The 22,431-nt window shown below is 41.7% G+C and overlaps 1 protein-coding gene across 4 annotated transcripts in view; it reads left to right on the top strand.

The window, feature by feature from the left end:
* TIAM2 (TIAM Rac1 associated GEF 2) overlaps window positions 1-22,431 on the top strand; it is a 217,273-nt gene that overhangs the window by 148,403 nt on the left and 46,439 nt on the right. For all 4 annotated transcript variants that reach the window (XM_057489076.1, XM_057489077.1, XM_036886727.2 and 1 more), the window contains 5 exons: window positions 3,327-3,488; window positions 4,916-5,020; window positions 5,256-5,334; window positions 7,421-7,513; window positions 8,111-8,374. In XM_057489076.1, the coding sequence (XP_057345059.1) occupies window positions 3,327-3,488; window positions 4,916-5,020; window positions 5,256-5,334; window positions 7,421-7,513; window positions 8,111-8,374 (703 nt within the window). The remainder of the gene's footprint in view (window positions 1-3,326; window positions 3,489-4,915; window positions 5,021-5,255; window positions 5,335-7,420; window positions 7,514-8,110; window positions 8,375-22,431) is intronic.

Here is a 22,431-nt window from a genome sequence, read left to right as displayed (position 1 = left end):
TTTTTGTTGTCTCTCTTTCTTCTCCAGGAACTGGAAACATGAACAGGCTAATTGGAAACTAATTTTTATGGGTGGGGGGAGAAGTAGAGTGGGAGTAGGATGGGTGTGCAAACCTGAGGGGGGTAGCTGACCTTGGACTTCAGGGTGAGTAGTTAAAAGATTAATTTAGTAGCCCTTGGAAAGGTTGAGCTGGGCAGAGTTTTCCAGATGGGTCAATTTGTTGTGCTTATTTCCAAGAGTCTGTTCCTTTATGAAAAAGAATGTAGGAGAATATTTTACCACTTTTTGAGTAATTTCTTACATAATTTCACTGTGAATAGCATTGACCCTTGAGGGAATCAATCCAGTTTTCTCTGCACGTGGGCTAAAGTTATGACTACTTTGGAGCTCTCCAAGCATCAAATAGCCTGTTCTTTTGAGTTCTAATTAATTAATCAATTTCACAATTAATAAATAACTAGGTTTTACCTTTCTTTAACTGCATACATTTGAGATGGCATGTGTGTGTGTCTTACGCACAGGAAAAAGTTAACCTGTACATTTGCATTGCTGGATCCTTTGAGAGGATCTGAATCCTCCACAGCCTTAGCTATCTGATAGGCATCTTCTGTTCTATCATTCCCATGGTCTTAGGTCAACAGTGTGGGCTCAAGAAATGATCCCTCAGGGCAGTTATAGGCACAAAGCCTGGTTTAACTGAATATAATATGAATATTTCTTTTATCCTTCCTTCAATCTCTGCATTCAACTACACACTTTTGTCTGGGACTTATTCCCCTTTAATAATCTTCTGTTAGTTTCTCTTCCTGAAACTTTAGGGGAGGGTAAAGAAACTGACACTGTAGAAACAGATTTAAATAAGAAAATAGACAGCTTTTACCTTTGAAGCCCATGTATGACTGAGTTTCTAGTTGCATCCAATTCAACACCCATGTGTTGGGTGTGTTCTGGGTGCAGGATGCACTATATTAAAGGCTGAAAATGAGAAATAACCTCTGTTTTCACTCATCTTGGCATCCAGGGCTGTGAGAGCAGCCTAAAATGACCACCAAGTGAGTGGGGCTTAGCTAAGTGCTATTCCAGAGACACAGGGGAGAAGACTTATCTAACTGAGAGGAATTTGGGGTAGGAGGGAAGAGAGCAGGAGAGACTTCCTAATACAGGGTAATATTTGAAGTAAGGTTGAATGATGTATATATAGTTTCAGCACCAAAGCTGGGAGGAAGGTGGAGCAGGCAAAGGAAATTGAAAATGAAGGGTCTGGAGGCAGAACAGGACCCGTCCTTTCTGGGGAGCAGCAGGCAGGCTGTTCTGTTCAACCAGAACATGGTGTATGTCGTAGACTAACAGGAATTGAGAAGGTTAGGTTGTGTCCGTTTTGTGTGAAGGTCACTGCCCTGCTGGTACTTCTGCAGTGTAGTGTGGTGAGCACAGGCACACACCACGTTTCCAGGGTTCGGATCCCACAGTGCCACAGTCACAGCTCATTGTGTGAGCTTGGGCATATTTCTAGAATTTTCTGAGCCTAATTTTTCTCACCTGTTACATAGAGGAGGACAGTGCCTCCCTCGGAAGGTTATGCATAGTGAACTGACTACTCCATTTGGCTCCGGGTAATGCAGTCTCTCTGTGGTAATGCAGTCTCTCTGTGATGGATGGTAAGGGATGGATCAGGAGGGCAGGTAAGGGTAGGTGTGGGTTTGTGTTTCTTAAATCCCTCTCCCACCTGTCCGTTCCTGTTCTGCTCTGAGAGGGCAGGATGAAATTGCTTTGCAGCGGTGATGGGGACTATTGGACTTCCTCTTGCCCTGGAGCTTCGTGTGTGTTTCTTACTCCACAGTGACCTCTGCTGGGGTTTTAGTTTGAGTCTGAGCAAGCCTGGTTTGAGAGGTGTGTCTGTGCCTTTAAGACTTGTTGCTCACACACCTGGTTGAAGTCACTGCTCAGGTGAGGCGTAACCTGGAGGTGGGACTGGGGAAGAAAATGTGACCCCTGTGAGATAGGAGCCTTCAGGAAAAAGTATATTCATGCCGATTCCCTGCATCCCTGGCTCCAGGCATCTGCTTCTGCTTATTTTTTTCTTTTGCTTTAGTACATGAGAGTCATATTCATTCTGCATTGTGATCACTATGCTAGGAGAATGTACAGCTAGGAGAATGTACAGCAGCAGAGCCATGGCAGATCCAGAAATGTCACTTCAGAGATGAGCACCACATTTTTAAAAAGATAACACAGAAAGACTGTTTTCTTCCCTTGCTTTGCCTAAACCTGTTATTTTGAATTCCTTTAATGTTATCTATTCTAGCCTTTTAATCCTATATAGAAGGATCTTTTGCTTTGTTAAAAAGTTTTAAAAGTTCATGGGGTTCAAAATAAAATCAATCAATGATAATTTTAGTGTATGGTGAATAGGATATAATAATGTGATGGTATTGAATCTATATGTAACATTTGCTGGTGTGTAAGATGTTTTCACATATATGACTTTGCTCACAAAAATTTGTATTATGAGTTAACAAATTTAATTATATTAATTATATCCCCTTTTACAGAATAGAAGACAGTGCTTAGCAAGGTAAATTTCCTGTCTTACTGCTGGTTAAGCAGTAGGGTTTGTGATTTGTACATCCAATCTTTTGATTGCAAATCCCCAAGTCTTTTCTTTGCCACCATGCTAATACAAGGACCTAACCACCTAACCAGAGGAAAAAATTTTTGAGTTGCTTAGGAAGTGCTAACAGTTTTTTTTTATAAATTATGGAAGTTCATATTAGCATGACATCATTGAATTCTTGTGATGATGAGGTCCAGGAAACTAAACTTCCTTGGGAAAAGCTTCCTAAAACGTAGTATGTTTGAGGATAATTCCTAAGAGAATATCTAGATATGAAATAGCTGAAGGATAGAAAAAAAATTTCCCAGCAGTAAGGGTTGATTTAGAAATAAGAAGAGAAACACACTGGGATTAAGTGCAGCTCAGGTTTAGGATATAGGCAGGCATCAGTGGCCTTGGACAAGACTGGATTAGGATTCACTGGATCATGGCTTCAGTGCAGCTTGCCCAGTCCCAACATGACATAGTGGCTGGAACATGGGATGGGGGCAGCTGACTTGAACTCAGCCTCCACAGGTGTCAGTTTCCTGTAGGTTTACTGATGAGGAGGCACTGGGCTTGTCTGTCCCCAGGGTTGTGAGAAGCCAGAGGTGTGTGGAGGGTGAAAGGCCTTACTATAAAGTATGACATAAATTGAGAGTATGTTATTTCAGTAGTTTCCCTCATTTATTTATCAAATCTGTCCATATTTTCTTTTGGTCTCTAAAACCAGGTTGATGAACTTATACATATATATGGTTCAACAGTGGATGGTGCTTCCCGAGACAACACATGGGAAATCCAGACTTACATTCATTTTCAGGATAATCAAGGAGTTACTGTAATGATCAAGCCAGAACACAGAGTGGAAGATGTTTTGACTTTAGCATGCAAGGTAATAGACTTTGCTGCAGAAATATATTTCTTAACAGAAATAATCATGAATGTTGTACTTTTATGCCTTTTAAATATGTGTGGTATTTAAGGCCTCTCTTTCTGTACAGGGGAACATATTAACATATTTATTAATTAATGTAGTTCTTAATTAGTATTCTCCTCCATCTTTTAGAAGAATGAGTTGTTAGGTCATACCTCTTGCCTTTATGAAGAACCCGAGCTGTTTTGCTGAAATCCTATAAATACACCTTTACATCTAGGATAGCTATGAAGGCCGCTGTCACTTAAGTAACTTTAAGAGATGGTGCTCTATAAGAGAAGTGTCATAAACTTTGAAGTAGTCTGATTTAATGCTGAATAGTTCAGTCAAGTTTCTCTAGATTATATGAGTAACTTGGTACCACTTATAGTAGCTTCATAGAGATTGCTATGAGATGATGATTTATTCATTATTCAAACTGGGTTTTATTTCTTAAAAGGGCGTTTTAAGTCTTAAAGCCCACTGAGGTACATGAAGTAGACGCAGCAACATCAGAGCAGATGTTTTTAGACCACCAGGTGGCATAGGAGAGCTTAAATATTTTTTAGTTTTCAGACAATGCAATCAGGTATATGAAATGGTTAAAAAGAAAGACAAAGAGTTTGGTAACCTTTATCTGTACTTTTAATACATGTATATAATCTTTAATTTTAGTCCTCCTTTGTCACTTTGACTTAAACTTTAGGATACTAGACATTTATCCATGTAGCTTATATTCTTACGAATTTAATTTCCTTTTACTCCATTATATAAAGTTTTTATCCAGACAGGCAACAATATTGTTATATTCCAATGATACCAGTTGTTTAATTGATAGTTTTTCTAGGAGATAGAGGATGTCAGAAGAAGTGGGTCCATTAGAACCAGGTAGAGAATAAACCTGAGGTAATTTCTCACTTTTGTAAATGTGTGTGTTTTTATGAGAGAGAGAATATTAGAGTGTGTGTATGTATGTGTATACATTTTCCTTTTGACCACTTCTTGGAGTAGGAAATTCCTAACTTTGTAGTCTGTAAAATATGAGATTGTTCACATTTCACAAATTTCTCTACTTTAGTAATAGGAAACAGCTTAAAGTCAGGTACAACAATATTTGACATTTGCTGAGATGTAAAGATATATTCTGCTATCAGATATAAACTACCCTGACCTCTTAAAAATACATCTGCTTTTAGTGACAAGCAGTACCATTTACAGAAAACCTTAAAAATAATGATTTGTTCTTCTTTCCTTTTTTGCACATTTAAATTTCAGCTAATACAGAGTTAAGCTCAGCAAATCAAACACGTATTCCTTATTCCTTTTAGAAGTTTTCAATTTTTAATGAAACATGATGAATTTAGAAAGAACATTTAAAATCTGAATAACTGTCCTTTTCCTTATAGATGAGGCAGTTGGAACCCAGCCACTATGGCCTACAACTTCAGAGATTAGTAGATGAAAACATCAAGCGCTGGATTCCTGCACCGTATGAATATGTGCAAGAACTGGCAAGTGTGCAGGAGCTTTTGGAGGGAATTTGAACCACACCTGTGGCCTCTCAGTTTAAAAATACGCTTTTACATAAATTAAATTTTGCATTAATAAAATGATGCATTTAAAATGATGTAATTTGGGGGGGAAATTCTGTTGGAATTTGGCATCTGGTTTGGGAACAGTAAAAATAAATTTCCAAGATAACCACGACATCAAATCCTCTGATTTTGTTGTTTTTACCTTTTGCAGGTTTACGATGAAATAGAAGTTGTCCCGCTAAACGTTTATGACGTGCAGCTCACAAAGACTGGGCCCGTGTCTGACTTTGGTGAGCACGAGGAACGCCCTGTCAGGGAGCTGTGGCATCCGCCTGTGCCTCATCAGCCCTTGTGTCTTTGCACCTAATGTTTTTTTCTTTACCTTTACATTTCAGAAACTATGAATTAATTTCTGAACTTCTTTTTCTTCCTTCCTTTCTATGTGTTTATATTAGTAGGCTGCAGAGATATGTATTCATATTAGGGAAATGTCAAATAATTAAAAAGACTGAGTATACAATTGAAGAGAAATTTGAAATGTTGGTGATGACGAGAGCGTTTACTGTGTGCTGGGTGCTGTTCTAGGCTACTCATGACCCGTGTGGCACTTCTTTTCATTCAGTGTCTTTGCTCTTAGTTTTCACCTGTCTAGAAGGCCACCATTCACTACTTCCCCCACCCCCAGTCAGTCTTTCCCAGTGTGTAAATCCCACAAGCTCTGCAAGAACTAATTAAAGGTCTAACTTACTTAAGGAATCCTTACCTGACTGCTTTAGCTTCACTTCAACAATTAAGAGTATTACCCAAATCACCTTCGGGTATTTAATGCTTGCATTTCTGTTTGTACATATTTAACCTTGGCTTTGAGCTCTTTGTAGAATGTGCCCATGTCTTAAAGTTCCTTTCTCTCTTTTATTCTGTCTTTTACCCTAGGGACTCACTAATTAGATAATGGTCAATACATATCTCCATTGAAAGATTATTTCTTATCTTGTTAAATATATTGATGTAATTATTTCCCTTAAAAGGGCTTTGGCTGATCAGATTCTAGTCATTGTTTATGTGAAAATTAGCCTTTTATGATTTTTTTTCTTTCTATTGATATAATTGACATGTTTTTTGTTGCTTAATCGACATAATTTGTTTTGACCCAAATGTTATGTTGGTCTTTCCTCTGGAAACCTCAGCATTCTATATTTCTACCTGCCTTATTCTACTTTCCATGGTCACTGTTTGTGGAATTTGGATGACTTTGAATTTGGATGACAAAGGGACTGAATCAAGACATTTACAAAGACACTTTTTGGTGACCACAATCTGCCAGGCTGTGCCCGAGGCACAGAGGAAATGGGGGAATGTGACATCCCTTCTGTTGCCAAAGAACTCCCAGTGTTATGGGACCAACACCCAGAGCCATGCTCCCAGTAGTGGGATCAGAGGGGGCTGCTCCCTGAGTCAGGGAGATGCTTTAGAGCAGGGAAGTCTTCCCCTGTTTCACACAGAGTCACATTTAGGGCGCAGTCTGTATCCGAGTATTTTTTTACCTACTTAAGCTGCCTAACTTGATGTAGAGTTTTTTTTTAAAACAAATATTATGTATTGAACTGAATTAACTTCAATAAGAGTGTTTTTTGGTTTCAACTTTTAAGAAATTTCAAAAAAAAATTAAATTGGGTAAAATATACATAAGGTTTACCATCATGACCATTGTTAAGACTGGTTATAAATGCCAGCGCAGTGACATTACATGCATTCACGTAACTGTGCCACAGTGAACACCATCTCTGCAGCTGTTTTTATCTTGCAAAACTGGAACTCTGTACCTACTAAAACAGCAATTCACCATTCCTCCCCTCCAGCCCCTGTAACTGCCCTTCTTGTTTCTGTGTCTATGAATTGGACTGCTTTAAATACCTCTTATAAGTGAAGTCATACAGTATTTGTCATTTTGTGACTGGCTTATTTCACACAGGTCGATGTGCTCAAGGTCTGTGCTGCAGCAGGGGTCAGAATTTCCTTTTTATGTGTGGAATAATACTCCGTTGTATGTTTATACCACACTTTGTTTATCCATTTATTTGTCAATGGACAGTCGGGTTGCTCCCACATTTTGGTGATTGTGAATAATGCTGCTCTAAACGTGGGTATAACATGTCAATTTTTAAATAAGGCTGTGTACTCATAGGTCTTAACTTTTAGGTCTGACAGGTTCATCTTTTTCTGCCCCTGCTAGATAGCTGTGCTTTCAGAACAGTTGTAATTGAGACTTCCTCAGCATACATACTTAGGAGCATAGGTATTCAAGGTAATACTGCTGATTGAGTTGGAGAAATGAACTCATGCTGAACTTGTTTTTCCTTTTATTTTCATTCCCAGGGTTTGCAGTGACAGCACAGGTGGACGAGCATCAGCATCTCAGCCGCATGTTTATAAGTGATGTTCTCCCTGATGGCTTGGCGTATGGGGAAGGTCCGTGTGGCACAGGGAGTCTCTGTTCTCTCTTAATTCAAAACTACGGAATCAAGTCTGGCTAGTGAAATTTTCTTCTTACAGTTTTATCAGAAAATGGTTTCTCCCATGATTTTAAAGAAAGTAAACTTACTGGTTTAATTGAAAATGCATATGCATATATAGAGAGGGAGGGAAGGAGAATAGTTTCTTGTGTATTTTGAAGCAGAGTATGTGTATACACAGAGAAAGAATACATGCATAAGTACAGATGGATGGAGAAGGAGAATGTGAGAATCAGACAGGCAGGCAGACACAGATAAACAAATGTTATTTCCCGGGGCATTTAACATCAGATAAATAGAGGAGCAATTAATTGGAGTGACACAGGTGGTTTCCCTTTCCAACCATCCTTTCTAATATTAGCCTTGGCAGAGCTTACATTCGTTGCAGTCTGGCTGCCATACCTTTGGGCGCTTTCTTGGAAGCATCCAACAGAAGAGCCCTTAGGAGTACAGGGCTTGAGTTTGCGACTTACTTTCATCTTCACATTAGAACATTACCCTCAGTAATCTCTCTTTCTTTTTCCTTCCTCTATTTACCCTTCATTATTCTCAGGGCTGAGAAAGGGCAATGAAATCATGACCTTAAATGGGGAAGCCGTGTCTGATCTTGACCTTAAGCAAATGGAGGCCCTGTTTTCTGAGAAGAGTGTTGGACTCACTCTGATTGCCCGGCCGCCGGACACCAAAGGAACCCTGTGTTCTTCCTGGTCAGACAGCGACCTCTTCTCCAGGGACCAGAAGAGTCTGCTGCCCCCTCCTAACCAGTCCGAGCTTCTGGAGGAATTCCTGGATAACTTTAAAAAGAATACAGCAAATGGTAAGGCTTTGTTCTTTCTTCCCTCTAATGACTGGTACCGACAGCTAATATTTTTAGGCTGTAATTTTGCTTGCAAACTTAGATTATTTAAGCTGTTCAAAGAATGTTTTCTCATGTATTAGGAGAAGAACACAGATGCCAACCAAGTAGATTTGATCAAAATTCTGTGCATTTTCATAATTACAGCATTTTCATGAAAATAGAAAATAATTATTTTGTACAAAATAACCTTCTTTAAATTTGCAGGATCTTTAAAAATCACCCATGATATTTAGTATTGTAATTGCTTTGTGATTGAATGTAGATGAAAGGCAACATGAATGCCAAAGTTGATTTTCTATTCAGGTGAGTCCAGTGCAAAAACATTTTGCAGACATCTATTGTGTTCTTGTAACAGTTGATACAATTCAGTTCTTCACCTCTTTTGTTTAGTACTGCTTTCTCAGTAAACTGCAAAATTTTGTATAGGTCCTGAATTAAAAAATTTTGTAAAGGCCTAAAGATGAAAGATTGTATGCCAGTTTATTTTTTCAAAAGGTTAAATTTCTGTATGAGGAAATCGCTTGAAACTTTGCATTACTGAGCTTATCATTCATGTATATTTCATAAATTATAGTCAAGTAAATTAGAGGATCCAGCTAATACTTTTGTAATCCTGGAGGAAGCTGGTCAAGCCGCCATAGGGGACTAAGCATTGGGTCTTATGTTCTAAGCACATGAAGTAGTTTTTATGCTTAATTACAGTGATAACCCATTTCCAATAGAAATCGCTGCATGATTACCAAAAATTAATGAAAAACACAAAAAGAGAAGTTGTTGAGATAGATTTAATTACAAAACAAGTTTATTAGGTCATTTTTGGAATTAAAAAATCAGGCTGTAAGATTTATGGTTCAATAAGGTATACAGTGCTTTCTCCCCCTCTCTTGGGGCTTCACTCCAATTTAAAATGCCATTAGATTGACTATTGGCATATAAAAGTGAGTGTCATAAAACCAAAATTATGATGGAACTAATTAATTACTTGGTTATAGTGGGGCCATCATTCAGCTACCCTGGGCTGCTGCAGGCGGCTTGAGTATTCACACATGCCTGCGTCCGTTTGCTGGATTCATTATTCTTGAGGAATTCAGGTAGTGCCTGTTTATCTCTATGTGTTTCATCATAATCAGAAGTCATTGCAGAGTCTATAACACCTTTGGTACTTGCAGGAATTAATTTCTATAGAAAGTAGCAGAAGTGGAAAATTTACCTTTTCTAATAGTAGGGATCAAGAGGTCAGTTAAGCTTGTTGACCACTTTTGTTTTGAGGTGGGGGAAGAAGACAGAAGAAGAAATCCTGGGTATGTTTGGTAGCTATTACATTACTCATCCTAGGGAACCATTCTAATGGTCTCACCCTTTGTGACTTACCCGAGGAACACCGATATTTGAATACAGAGCTAGTCAGCCTGGGAAGTGCTTCTCCAAACTGGTCTTCCCAGAGGTACCCCCCAGGTGCAGTGTCCTTTGCAGATAGAGCTTTACCACCAGGCAGGAGAGCTGCTGGCCGCTCCCTGGTTTTCTGGTGAGACAGCGCGCCCTGCAGTGTGGACCGTCCCCCTAGGGAGTGCGCCACCACCTGTGTGTCCTGGTCGTCCTGCCTGTCCCCTTTGCTGTTCTGTGATATTGTGCTTATGCTGGAAACAGAACTGCAACTAAGGACTGCTTCCCCAAACACCTGGCAAAATGGAATGTGTATATTCATATAGCTTATTAAGGAAGTTAAATGCCTAGGAGTGGCCATCTCAGAAGGAAGTCTGTCCATTTTTAAAGTTGGGGGAAAAAGAAATAGGAGATGGGTAGGTGAGAAATTGAAAGAGAAAAGAGAAAAAAGAGTGAGCTCTCATTTGGGCATAATATCAGGATTCCATGAGAAGCCTGCGTCTGTGGAAATGGGGCAGGGTGGCGACAAGCACGGAGGTTTTGAGTCACACCTGGGTGGGAGTCCTGTCCTGCCCTTCACAGACCTTGTGCACAGCTCTCAATTGGTGGTGGGGGTGGCGGGGGGCGGGGTATGGCAGGACATCGGCAGGTAACACCTTAGCGTGCTCATCCCCTGCAGAGAGAAATCAGAGGTGTGCACCCGGTTCTTCAGGTGGCCCCTGGGGATTGGGCTCTGTGGCAACCTTGTTTTCACACCTTTTCTGGGCTTTGTACCCTCCTCTTCTCACTTTCCATACTGCCTCCCTTGGGCTTCTTGGGATCATCTTCCAGCAAACTTCTGTCCTCATGTCCTGGGCCTAGACGCTGCCCCTGGGGGAGCCCAGCAGAAGATGCTGATGTGGAAGGTAAGCCTTCCACCTCCTGCTGTGAGGTTGAGGCAGTCAGCATCTTCAGTAGCCAGTGAGGCGCCTTACATGGACTTCTGAAACTGTGATTCTCCACTTCCCTTACCTGAGCAGCTTAATGTTAAAAATTACCTTGATTTGCTTGGGGATTGAATTAGAAAATGGTAGTCTCATTTTTTTGCCCCCCCAAATAAAATTATGCAAATGAGAGAATTTAAATAACTTTGAAAAACAATGTTTTCCTACAACTTTGAGTCACACTCAGGAGTAGCCATTGCAGGGTCTCCTTTCCCTCAAGGTCATGGTGCCTTGGCATTGCCAGAGGGTGACCTGGTGCTTGGGAGGAAGGAGGGCCTCGGTCTGCTCTCCGCAGGAGCCCGCCCTCTGCCTGGAGATAAAAGCCAAACCGCTGGCTCTCCGGGAAGGAAGACCTGCTTCTTTAATAGAAATGCTAAGAACATCAGAAGGTGGAAGAAGAAGCTGCAAGCCGTTGTTTGGGGCATATCTTAACTATCCAGGTTGAATATTTACTGACCCCTTATGGTGTGCTTAAAATGTACAAGACCCTGGGAATAAGTGAGGCCAGAGGTCAGGGCTTTTGGTCATCTTTTGGCTTTGGTCAGGTATCCAGAAATTTCTATTAGTTAGCCTTATTGTCTTTATCAGGTTTGGGGAAACAACACACCTCTTATTATTTATGTATCTGACTGAAAGAAGTGTTGGTAACAGTGACAGATCGTAAGGAGCCAGGGGGAATGATTGTGGCTTGCCTTTCTAGAAAAGAAGCATCCTACTGGCATACATCCTCATTGGTATGCATAGTGTTTGGGGAAATAGTTCTCAAACGTCATAGTGCTTAAGACTCCACCTGATGAGCTTGTGAAAATTCAAATCCCCGGTCCTGCCGTCAGAGGGCCCCCTTCAGGAGAGTGGAAGTAGTGCAGCTCCATTGTTGAACCGGGCTCCCTCATGCTGCCCAGGGCCACTAATCTAAAGGAGGTGGGTCTAAACCTGAGAGGCAGGACCTACCCTTTCCTGTACCCTCTGTGCCAAGGTTTGAGGAGTAAATGAGATACTATGTGTAAAGCCCTCAGCAAATGACAGCTATTGTGCTTGTGTGTTACATTCCCAGTCAGGAATCACATGCCCAAGCCTCCACCACTGTCCTGCATGTGCTCAGACTGCCGCAGGTGGGTTTGTTAGCTCACCTCACCTGTCCTCAGCCCGCCCTCAGGAAACACTGTCCCATTCAGCAGACTGAGTGCACTGAAAAGCAAAACCTTCCAACAGCCACCGACTTTGCAAACAGTCAGGAATGCATGGAGAATTGATGAGTGTTCAATATTAAGTTCCTTCGGTTCCTTAGGAATGAATGAACATTTGGTTCTTGCCTCTAAGTATTTCAATTTATGTATCTGCACTAGAAAGAGATGAAATATCTATCAGCTGTATTTGATTTGAGCGGAAATATTATCTGTAAAGACTCTCCATAGAGAGAATTAATTTTACCGCTGGAATCCCCCAAAGAGGCTGTGGTTATTTTTGGCCAACAAGGCTGCCATTGAAGGGATTGGACACACCAGCCCTGTTTATACTGGATTCTTGTTAATGCTGTTTTGTGATTTATGTTGTAACTCCCTTTTCTGGGGTATGCCATCTTTTGAAAACTTTCAGCAGCTTTCAAGAGTGTCTCATTGGTTCCTGAACAAAGTCTTTATGTAAACACTGAAATTGTTGTGACATTAATGTATTCTCTAGCTATAAACAGCTATTAATACTGCATGTTGGGGTGGGGGTATATTTAACAGGAGCCAAAATAGAAAAGATTTATGTTCCTGCTCCCGTTGAGACAGCATCAGCCCAGCAAATGCTTATAGACGATGAAGGTAATTGCAGCCTGGAGTTATTTTTTTAATTCCCCACCCCACTTTGAATCACCCCCTTTTAAAACTGATGTTTGAAGAGCATAGAGCCTCAAGCTACCAGAAGCCACTTAGATGCAAATTTGCTTTTTGGAATGAATTGCTCCTGGGAATGTGTATGTCCCTTATACAGCTTTTCACCAGGGGAAGAATCACAGAGCCAGCTCCAATGTGGGGAACCCATTCATTTCCTGTTCATGAGAGCAAGAGCATCCCGGCCCCCACGGCCTCCTTTAGGGTGACTGACAGCGTTTAGCTCAGAGAATGCTGTTTGTATGTGAAGCTGCTCTGACAGGGTCTCTCTGGCTGCCACCCCAGGTCCCCACATGGAAAAACTTAGAGTTCCTAAAGATGGTTGAGGCATTTAAAACTTAAAAAAAAAGAAGTCTGAGTGGGAAATACTGGTTTTACCAAGACACAGAGAACTTTGGTCTCAGAATTGTTAGTTTCTTATAACAGTACTGAAGGAGATTTCAGTTTCATCCATGAGTGTGTGGTTTTTTGTTAGCAGTTTGCGGTTGGGGTGGGGAGAATGAAGGTCCTTGGGTACTAATCCCTTAGAAAAGTGTTGTTGGGGAATTTGGTTCTCTTTTTTTCATTCATTCATTACTTGTTTATTTAACAAATAACAATAACTTGACTAAATGTTACAAGACCATAAGGGTGAATTAGACATTATTTTCCACCCTTAAGTTGCATGGGAATAGTAAAAGCACATGTAAGAGATAATTCTCAGTTAAAAACCTTTCCATAAAGAGACTTAGAGGTCTAGCTCAGAGTAGAATTCCGATTGATAGTTCTGTTTATTTTGAGCAAGGGGTCCACAATGGAGGCACAGGAATCAGAGGAAGCTTAGCATTTGATCTGAGCATTGCAGATGGACAGGTAATGGGTGGGGAGGTGTGTGATGGGGGCAGGAGGGCATGTCACGTGGAGCATGCAATTTGGGACACATGCAGAAAATAGAGGTCACCTGGGTAATATGTGAACAGAAAATAAAATCGGAAAATCTTTTGGGGCTAGACTGTAGAGAACCCTGAATCCAGAAATTTATAACCCATTATGGCATAAACTAGTGAGTACTGAATTATTTTCCCCTGTCTTATATAAAATACAGAGGATTTGCCTGGTCATTTAATGACCACTGGAGTGTGGCTGGAAATGCTTCCAGGTAGATACTTTTTCCCCTATGTATCAGTTTTAGTATTCCAGTACTCAAACTTCATTCCATTGGGTCTTAAAGCATCGTTGTTTTTGATGACCGTAAGTCCCTTGTAAAATAAATACTCAAATGTTTCTGGGGAAAGAATAAATAAATGAACACATAGGTGCCCCTCAGTGAGCTTCAGAACCGTGCAGACGTATCCACTAATAATGTGGTCCTTACAGGTCGCCTTTAGGTGGTTTAGGCCAGCTGACATCAAATGCAAATTGGTGCAAATCTACAGAATTTCTCTGAAGAATAGTGTGAAATTTCTGTTGGATGTGTCACTTTTAATAGCCACTTGAGAGTTTGGGATGACTGGTCCAGATATAGTCTCCTGTGCGTGCAAAATGAGCCAGATCGCTGTAAAGAAATAGGCCAGGGAAACTATCAGCCATTGTTGGAAAGAGGAAACTTTTTAGCCTGTCACATAAAAGAGAAAAAGATCTGTCTGTTCCTGTGGATGTTACAGGTACTGGCTGCCAAATGATGCTTGTTTTCTTCTTCATTTTTGCTCCCCTTCTTTTGTAATGGATTTAAAAATGAGTTATCTTCCTGACTTTATTCCTCCCTATGAAGGGATTGAGACCATCAGGAAGGGCTAAGGCTGGGCGTCTCCTTATTAGCTCTCACTTCTATGGGCAGCTATATTGTGACTGTTTTTAATTTTTTGGATGGGTAATACATGTGCACGATGACAGTCTAGCAGTAGAGAGGGTTAAACAGTGATAGGTAAGTCCCCCTAAGCTATATAGTGAAGTGGTTAAGCCATGGACACAAAGCAGACAACCTGGGTTCAAGTCCTGGCTCCCAGCTTGCCCACTTACTAGCTGTGTGACCTTGGCTGGGCAAGTCGCTTAGCCTCTCTTAGTTTATGCAACTGTAAAATAGTTTAGGGTTTTCATGGGGTTAATGAGCTAATATTTGGAAAAATAGATCATGACTGGTACAGAGTAAAAGTGATATAAGTGTTTGTTAACAAAGTAGATAAATTTCTCCTGTGCTGGCCTTGGCCACCCAGTTTCTTTCCCAGAGGTAATCATTGTTCTTTCTTTCTCTTCCTGGTCTGGAGACTCTTAAATGTTAGGGAAAATGGAGGGGTATTTTTCTGCTTTGTTTTTACAGCATCATCACCTTACACAGACACCTGTGGTAGGGGCAGACTAATGGCCCCCATGGATGCCTCATCCTTAGAATCTATGAATATGGCAGAAAGGAGGGAATGGAGCTAGAAAGGAATATAGCAGAAGGGAGTTTAAAGATCCGATTAGATTAAGGATCTTGAGACAGTGATGATATTTGGGATTATCTGGGTGGACCCAGTGTAATCACCAAGTCAGAATCTGAGCAGATGTGACAAGGTCAGCAGAGATGGGAGCAATGTGGGCTTGTGAGCCAAGGTATGTGGGCAGCTCCCAGAAGTTGGAAAAATATGGAAATAGATTCTCTCCTAGGTCCTCCAGATGGTGTTCAGTCCTGCTGACCTTTGTTAGTCTTCTGACCCTCAGAACTTCCAGACAATACATTTGTGCTTATGTGCCAAACACTGTTTGTTGGCAAAGGTGCAAAATAAAGAGTCACAGCCCCCCCTTCAGGGTGCTGCTTGTGGCTGGGTCGCAGGTGGGGACAGATGTGTGCACGGGCAAGGATCACAATCTACCATCATAATTGCTCAAGTTCCACAGGTTCTAAACTTATTGGACTCCAGTCCTTTAATGTAAGAAATTATCAGGGACCCCAAAGAGCTTTAGTTATGTGAGTTGCAGCTATCAATATTTACTAAGCTAGAAATTTAAACTGAGAAGTGAAAAAGAAATTATCTATTAAAACTTATTTTAATGCAACTGTAATGAATCCATCTTAAGTTAACACAATGAGCATATTTTTAACAAACTAGTTCTCCAAACACCTCTCCCCAAAAAACAATCAGAATAACACTGTTCTGCATTTTTGCAAATCTTTTTTAATATGTGTCTTAATAGAAGACACCTAGATTTTCATATCAGCTCTGCATTCAGTCTGTTGCAATGTCTTGTTTTGGCGGAAGTGATGTGAAGAAAACCCAACCTCATATAGATACATAGTTGCAAAAGGGGACTATTTTAATAACCTGTTTAGAGAATTGTGGATATTCTTCTTCAATATTACACCAAAACTCAACAGTGGGAGTGCCTTTAAGGTTTGTTGCAATGTGGAATGTGAAACATTTATTGGTGGACCTTTCGTACTTGGTCACATTAAAATCCACTGGCCTATCTAGCACTTTGGATCTTTTACATATGTATTATTTTGAAACATGCAATGGTTGGTTGGAAAATATTAGGTCACTAGATTATGCAGATCTTTCAACTATGGGCATTTCATTATACAACATTAAAGTCGCATTCCTTAGTATCACCACTAATCTCATAGGAAAAGTTTTGAACTCTCGGGAAGCTGCCAAGCTCAAGTTTTCCAAGATTTGACTTTTTTGCCGGACAGTTTGAGTTATATCTACAAACACTATCAGTGTTTTTTTTGTTTTGTTTAGTGCAGCTTGGGAGGCTCCCTTTGTGCATTTTCTAGACAATGTTTTCTGTCAGTTGTTATGCAGGTAAAAGTTGTGTTTTGTGAATAAAGCAGCTAATTCAGCTTGCAACACAAACATGTTAAGTGCTTTTTTTTGAAACAGCTATTGTAGGAGAGCTGTATGGGTACTTCCTGAATGTGTTCCCCAGGATTGAGATTTTAAAAAATCACTCATTTTGCTGCCTCATTGAAGACATTCCCAAGTGGACCTGTGTATTTCTTGATTAAAGCATGTGGTGATGCAGAATCAGTGACGAGTGACAGCTAGCACTGTGCCTCTGGGTGGGCTACGATGCCGGCAGACCTGCCCACCATTGTCTTACACCATCAGTGCAGATGTCCTCAGAGAAACAAAGGCAAATGACGTGTAGTATTATTATGAAAATAATTTTGAACTTGCAGACCCTTGAGAGGGTCTCCGTAGCCCCAGGAGTCTACAGACCACACTTGGGGAAGCGCTATGATAGTTCCTAAGGAGCAATACCTACAGGAGCAGGAAGCTCACATTCCAGGTTATCAGGGCCACTTTCAAGGGGAGGTTTCCCTTCAGGGGTAAACCTTGAAGAAAGCAGAAGTTGGGGGTGGCACCGTCTTGCTGTAGGGAGATGTGTGAGTACCTCGGGGTAAGGCGCAGGCAGGGAAGATGGAGAGGGTAAAACTGGATGGATGAGTGAGGGCCAGGGCACAGAGGGTCTTGTGGGCCGGGCCGAGGAGTTTGGGTGATGAGGACCCGCGAGGGAGGGAGCAAGGGCACTGAAGCTGCTGATGGCCTTGTGGAGAGGTGGTAAGGCATGGACATGGGTGGACTGGGCGGAGAGGTAGGCGGCAGTGCGGTGGCGGGACGGGGCCTCTGCGTCCCTCCGTCAGGGCAGTGTGGATCCTCCCTCAGTGCAGCATCTCCGTTTTACTTGTATTTTATCACCAGTAAATCACCGGACACATAAGTAGAGCCAGTCAATAAATATTTGTGTGAATGTATAAATAAATGAATAAAGGATACAAAAATGATAGGACTTAAGCTTTAAAAAAAGTATCCCTGAGTCTTCCATTTCCAGGATTGACTTTATTTTTCAACAAGTTGCTAATGCTTACAGTGTATCTAAAATGTGGTTTGTTTAAAATGTGGAAAATAAAACTTGTAGCTAAGATGGGAATCATGGCTTTGTTTAGGTGATTTAATTTGTGGTCAAAAATTGATTTTGAGAAATTTTTTTCTCCTTGAAGTGGGGAAGTGAACTGGTATACTTCATTTTAATCTTAATCCTGAAGTCAAACACTTAAATTAGTCCATGAAATGAGACCTGCAGTTTTCTACCCCCTCCCTCCCTGGCCATGGTGTACTCATTGCTCATGAAGAGTGCCCTCACATCTTGCTGAGAAGCTAGTGGTCTCCAGATAAAGAATTATTTTTCCCTCTATTTACTCACTGATATTTAGTGATTGCCTATGTGTGTCAGGCCCTGTTTTAGGAGTGCTAGAGATACAGCAGTGAAAACAACAGGTTAAAAATGCCTTGTCCCCGTGGAACTTGTATTTTAGTGCAGGAAAATAGCTCATAAACAAAACTAAGTAAATTATATTGTATCTTAACAGGTGATAAGTGCAATAGAAAATAAAAAGATTTGGGTAGAAGGGGTTAGGATGCAGTTGTAAATGTTGTAAATAGGGCACTGACAGTTGTCAGTAAGATGGGGGCACCAGAGCAAAGGCTTGAAGACGATGGCTGGAGCCCTGGGGGCATCCGGAAGGAAAGCTTTCCAGGCTCAGGAAACAGGCTCAGTGCCCTGAGCTGGAGATGTACATGGCACGTTTCCGTGTCAGCAAATAGTCCAGTGTGCCTGGAGAGGGGTAAGGAAGTGGGGAGCCGTGGGAAGGGAGGTTCCAGAGGACATACGAGGTCAGTTCAGGAAGGACTTTACTCAACAGTTCAAGGTCTGGTGTTTACTCGGGGGGAAATGAGGGGCCATCCCATATTTTTGACAGAAAAGTGACATGATCTGACCAGTGTTTTGAAATATCCCACTTTGAAACTAGATTGTAGAGGCTGAGGGGCAGGTGGGTGCTTTTGCAGTGTCCGGGAGATGGAGAAGGTGGCTTTGCCTTCAGGAGGAGTAGTAGGGGTCGTGGCAACCGAACTTGCTCAGAGGTGCGGAGTGGGGAGTGAGGAGAGGATGCAAGGATGGTTTGATGTTTGGCCTGAGCGACTGGGAGGATGGAGGTGCCATCAGCCGAGAAGGGGAAGCTGTCCATGGAGCAGTCCAGGGAAGACCAGGAGTCCATTTCAGAACACCTTGTGCTAGGTCTCTGTATTCTAGCCCAAATGGCTTTAAAATCTATTCCAAAATGGTTTCAAAGTGGCTTTTATGAAAGCCATCCATAAAATCCCACAAACGTCATCAAAGTTAACAGCATAAAGGAAAAGGGAGGATATTTAAATGACAACTTGTCTACTTTAAAGATCTCCCCCCAGAAGTCAAGGCAAAACATGATTGTTTATAGGAGAAGACAGTCAGTAAAGTTTGAAATGCAGGAGTGGCAAATTAGTTCCTTTCATTTCAGACAATTCAGTTGTGATTTGCAGCATCTTATACATTCATTTCTGATTCCACATTATTCAGCTCTGATTTATGAATTGTCCATTCCCATGTAAATCCTTTTCCTTGTATCCTTTCGGGCCACTGACATCTTTAACGTGTTTGGGGAAGTGTGACAAAATACGAACTATCCAATTTTGTTACTCATTAGTAGCTCTGGGAAAACTTATTTGGAAAGAGTCATATGAAATTGTTAGCAAAATCAGTCTGTGTCTTCTGCAAGGAGTCCTGACCAGTTGCCCCTGGAGGGTGGGCAGATGCCCTGTACCACCTGCAACAGTTTACAGGCTGCCCCTTCCTCCCAGAGTCTCCTGACAGGCTCTTCTTGAGGCCTGGGGTTTCCAGGGAAGCCTCACAGTGGCCGGGGAGCCAGGAGCCCCTGTGGGAGGCCTTGGAGCTGCGTCAGGCGGATGTGTGTCCCCTGGGGGAGGAGGAGGAGACTGAGATATGAAGGGGGAGGAGTAAATATTTTATAATTTGTTGAGATCCCTGGGAATAGAAGTCTTCACAGAACGTGCAAACTTGTGGGATTGTGTTCTGTAGGAAGCAGGGGCTGCCTGCATGTCATCTTGGGGGGATTGTGGGCTCTTCCTCTTTTGAACAATGGAAGCATTTTGTCTGTGTGCCTGATAGGGAAGTTGAGATGTCTTGTTCTGCCGTATCACTCTGTGTGCTTGCTATAATTAACCCACTTGATTGAAAACACAGGGACTTTGAGAAATACTGAGATGTTTGAGACCCAGCAGTACAATGCTTGGCAGTAGCGGGTGTTTCACAAAAATATCTATTAAGTGAAAGAAGGTTCAGCGGAGTCTCTGAACATGAAGTGGAGGCAGCGTCCCCAAAGAGTGGGTTTGGGGGAATAAACAGAGTCCTTGGCACATACACTGAAGCTTCCCAGCTTTCCTACCTATAAACCTGATTCTAAGGGAGCTCTGCTGAGACCTTCTCAGAGGTAAATTCTACATGCATGTGTACATAAGGAACTGTGGGATGGTCCAGGGCCTGGCTCTTGCTGAGAACCACACACCCAGGCTCCCAAGAGTCTAACTTCATATCCTGGGATATGCAGAGCCCAGCTATAACTCTGAGGAAAGGAAATCCAGGGGCAAAATACCTCTAAAACTGAAATCAGTCAAACGGAGAAATAAAGTTTAAAACCCATTTATTGCTTAAAAACTGCAGGCCCCTGCCGTCTCTCTCCCCTGCTCCAGCAGAAGCAAAACCAGCACTTGCCCTCACCTCTCAGGTTCAGATAAGCCTTCCTGTTGCCCAGGTAACTATCCATTGATGTGGAGATTAACTGTTCTCCACCCCTGAGGAATGCCTATTGATATGCAGATGCACTGAAGTCATACTTCTCTCCACCCCTGAGGACTAAAGCCAGGTGAGATATTCTGGAAATATTACAATTTTACCCACACCAGCTTATATTTTAAGTCTGTACCACTCTGCCATGTTAGTGGGTTATTGTGGGAGATAAACCAAAACCACAGCTGGAAAGGAACAGTAACTTCTGTATCTCCAGCATAGGTCAGTGCTGATGGTGAGGTGTGTTTTCAGTTTAATTTGAGCATAATTCCATGTATAAAATACTGGGGATCTAGAGTAAGGGTGATGCAGGGGTTCTTGTTTGCAGAGTCTAAGAATGAACTTAGCAAACACCCAAGGTAGGAGAGCCAGGACAGAGGCTTTTATTTAGAAATAAAGTGAGAGGAAAGAGCTTCTGGCTCATGCCAGGAGGGGACAAGAGAGCCCGGGGTGGTGTGCTGTCTAGGGGATTTATAGGCAGTTGAGGATTTGGGGGAATTAAGGGTTTGGGTGTGGACTTGTGCCACCTGCCCTGCCCTCAAGGTGGGCTGGGTTATTGTCTGTTTGCTAGGGCTGTTTACGGTGAAGTCATGGGTTCTGCTGAGATACCCTTGCGGAACACTCAAACACTCCAGGCCAAGTTGCTCCTGTCCTTTTGACCTTTAACTGATCTCACTGATATCTGTATTCCTAGTCTGGTAGCTTTACCCTAGAGAATTAGTGTGGCCTTGACTTTGCCTAATGCTGAACACAGAGTTTGGATAGGGACTTTACATTGTTACATGGCTCTGACTGTAAATATCTTGCCTTGCTTTTTCCGGAGGCCCTCACCCTACTCTGTCTAAGCCCATGGTCCCTGACTCAAAGGGATCTGCACTCAGGCCTCAGGCTTCATGCTTGACTTGGGGGCAGGTTACACTAACTCCTATTTTTTTACCTCTTACCGGACTGGACAAAATGGTTTAGCATTTTTTCTCTCCCTAAAATTCAGTTACTTATTATGAGTAAAGCCCCAGTTTAAATGACAATAGCAATGTGCATTTCTGATGGAAGTTTGTGAAGTGAGAGCACCGAAGTAATGGACCAAGCGTTCCAATTTGGTTTTTCAACAAACCTCATCACTTCTTTAAATGAGGTCAGGTCTTGACTGCCGTAGAGAAGGTGTTCGTTAAGGCTTTGTAATAGTAGCAGGCTGTCTCAGATGTAAAGATCGTGAAGAATCTTGAAAGCATTAATTATCTCTTGTGTCACCCTGAGGGAGCAGAGAGGTGTTATTATCATTTTACTTTCGCAGCTAGGTAAATCAAGGCTCAGAGACACATTTAAGTTGCTTATGACTTGGACAGGCAATGGTCCATGGCAGACAGGGAGAGAACTTTTTTTCCTTCCACACAGGAAAATGTCTGGAATTGAACCACTTTTGTTGCTTTAAAATATCCCTATTAATGTAGAGTAAAGCCCCGTAGTAACGTGCAGTAAAACAAATGTAGACGTGGCTGGGCTGACAATGGCCCTTGTCTTCTTATCTGGGCTCTTCTCTGGGCACCACAAGGAGGAATTGATTGCCTTTTGATCATTTGGGGAATGATCAGTTCAGGGGAAGGTCAGTTGTTAAGTAATAGTTTCATTGTCTTTCTTCTATTGCCCCTTCTGATAATTCACACTGAACTTCATTCATCTGTAGCAATATGACCATATATTTTCTGTGACTTGGTTCTTTGGAACTCATGTATGGTAGTTTTACTGTAACTCTCATTTCACTCCTGTAAGATCTGCACTGACCTTCTTACTTTCTTTTTAAAAATATAAGTATAATTCACATACCATAAAATTCACCTTTAAAGTGCACAAATCCATGGTTTTGTTACCAGTGGAACATGTTGTGTTTCCCTGATTCTTGTCTTCTTGAAGGAAACAATTCAATCAAGAGAAAGACTTAGGGCAGTTTTAAACAGTGGGAGTTTGTTAAGCAAAGCATGAGTGCACTCTCAAGAAGGGTGGAGAGCAGGCTGTCTGGGAGCCAGAGGCAGCCCCACTACTAGAGTCAGGCTGACTTTTATTTTCCTTAAGATGGGAGAAGCCCTGCCCTCTGATTGACATGTTGATTGACAGCTCTAGGTTACAGAAC

Source organism: Manis pentadactyla, chromosome 12, assembly GCF_030020395.1.
Source record: "Manis pentadactyla isolate mManPen7 chromosome 12, mManPen7.hap1, whole genome shotgun sequence".
Lineage (NCBI taxonomy): Eukaryota > Metazoa > Chordata > Mammalia > Pholidota > Manidae > Manis > Manis pentadactyla.
The sequence above is the reverse complement of the archived record's forward strand: the minus strand, read 5'-3'. Positions and strand labels throughout refer to the sequence as shown.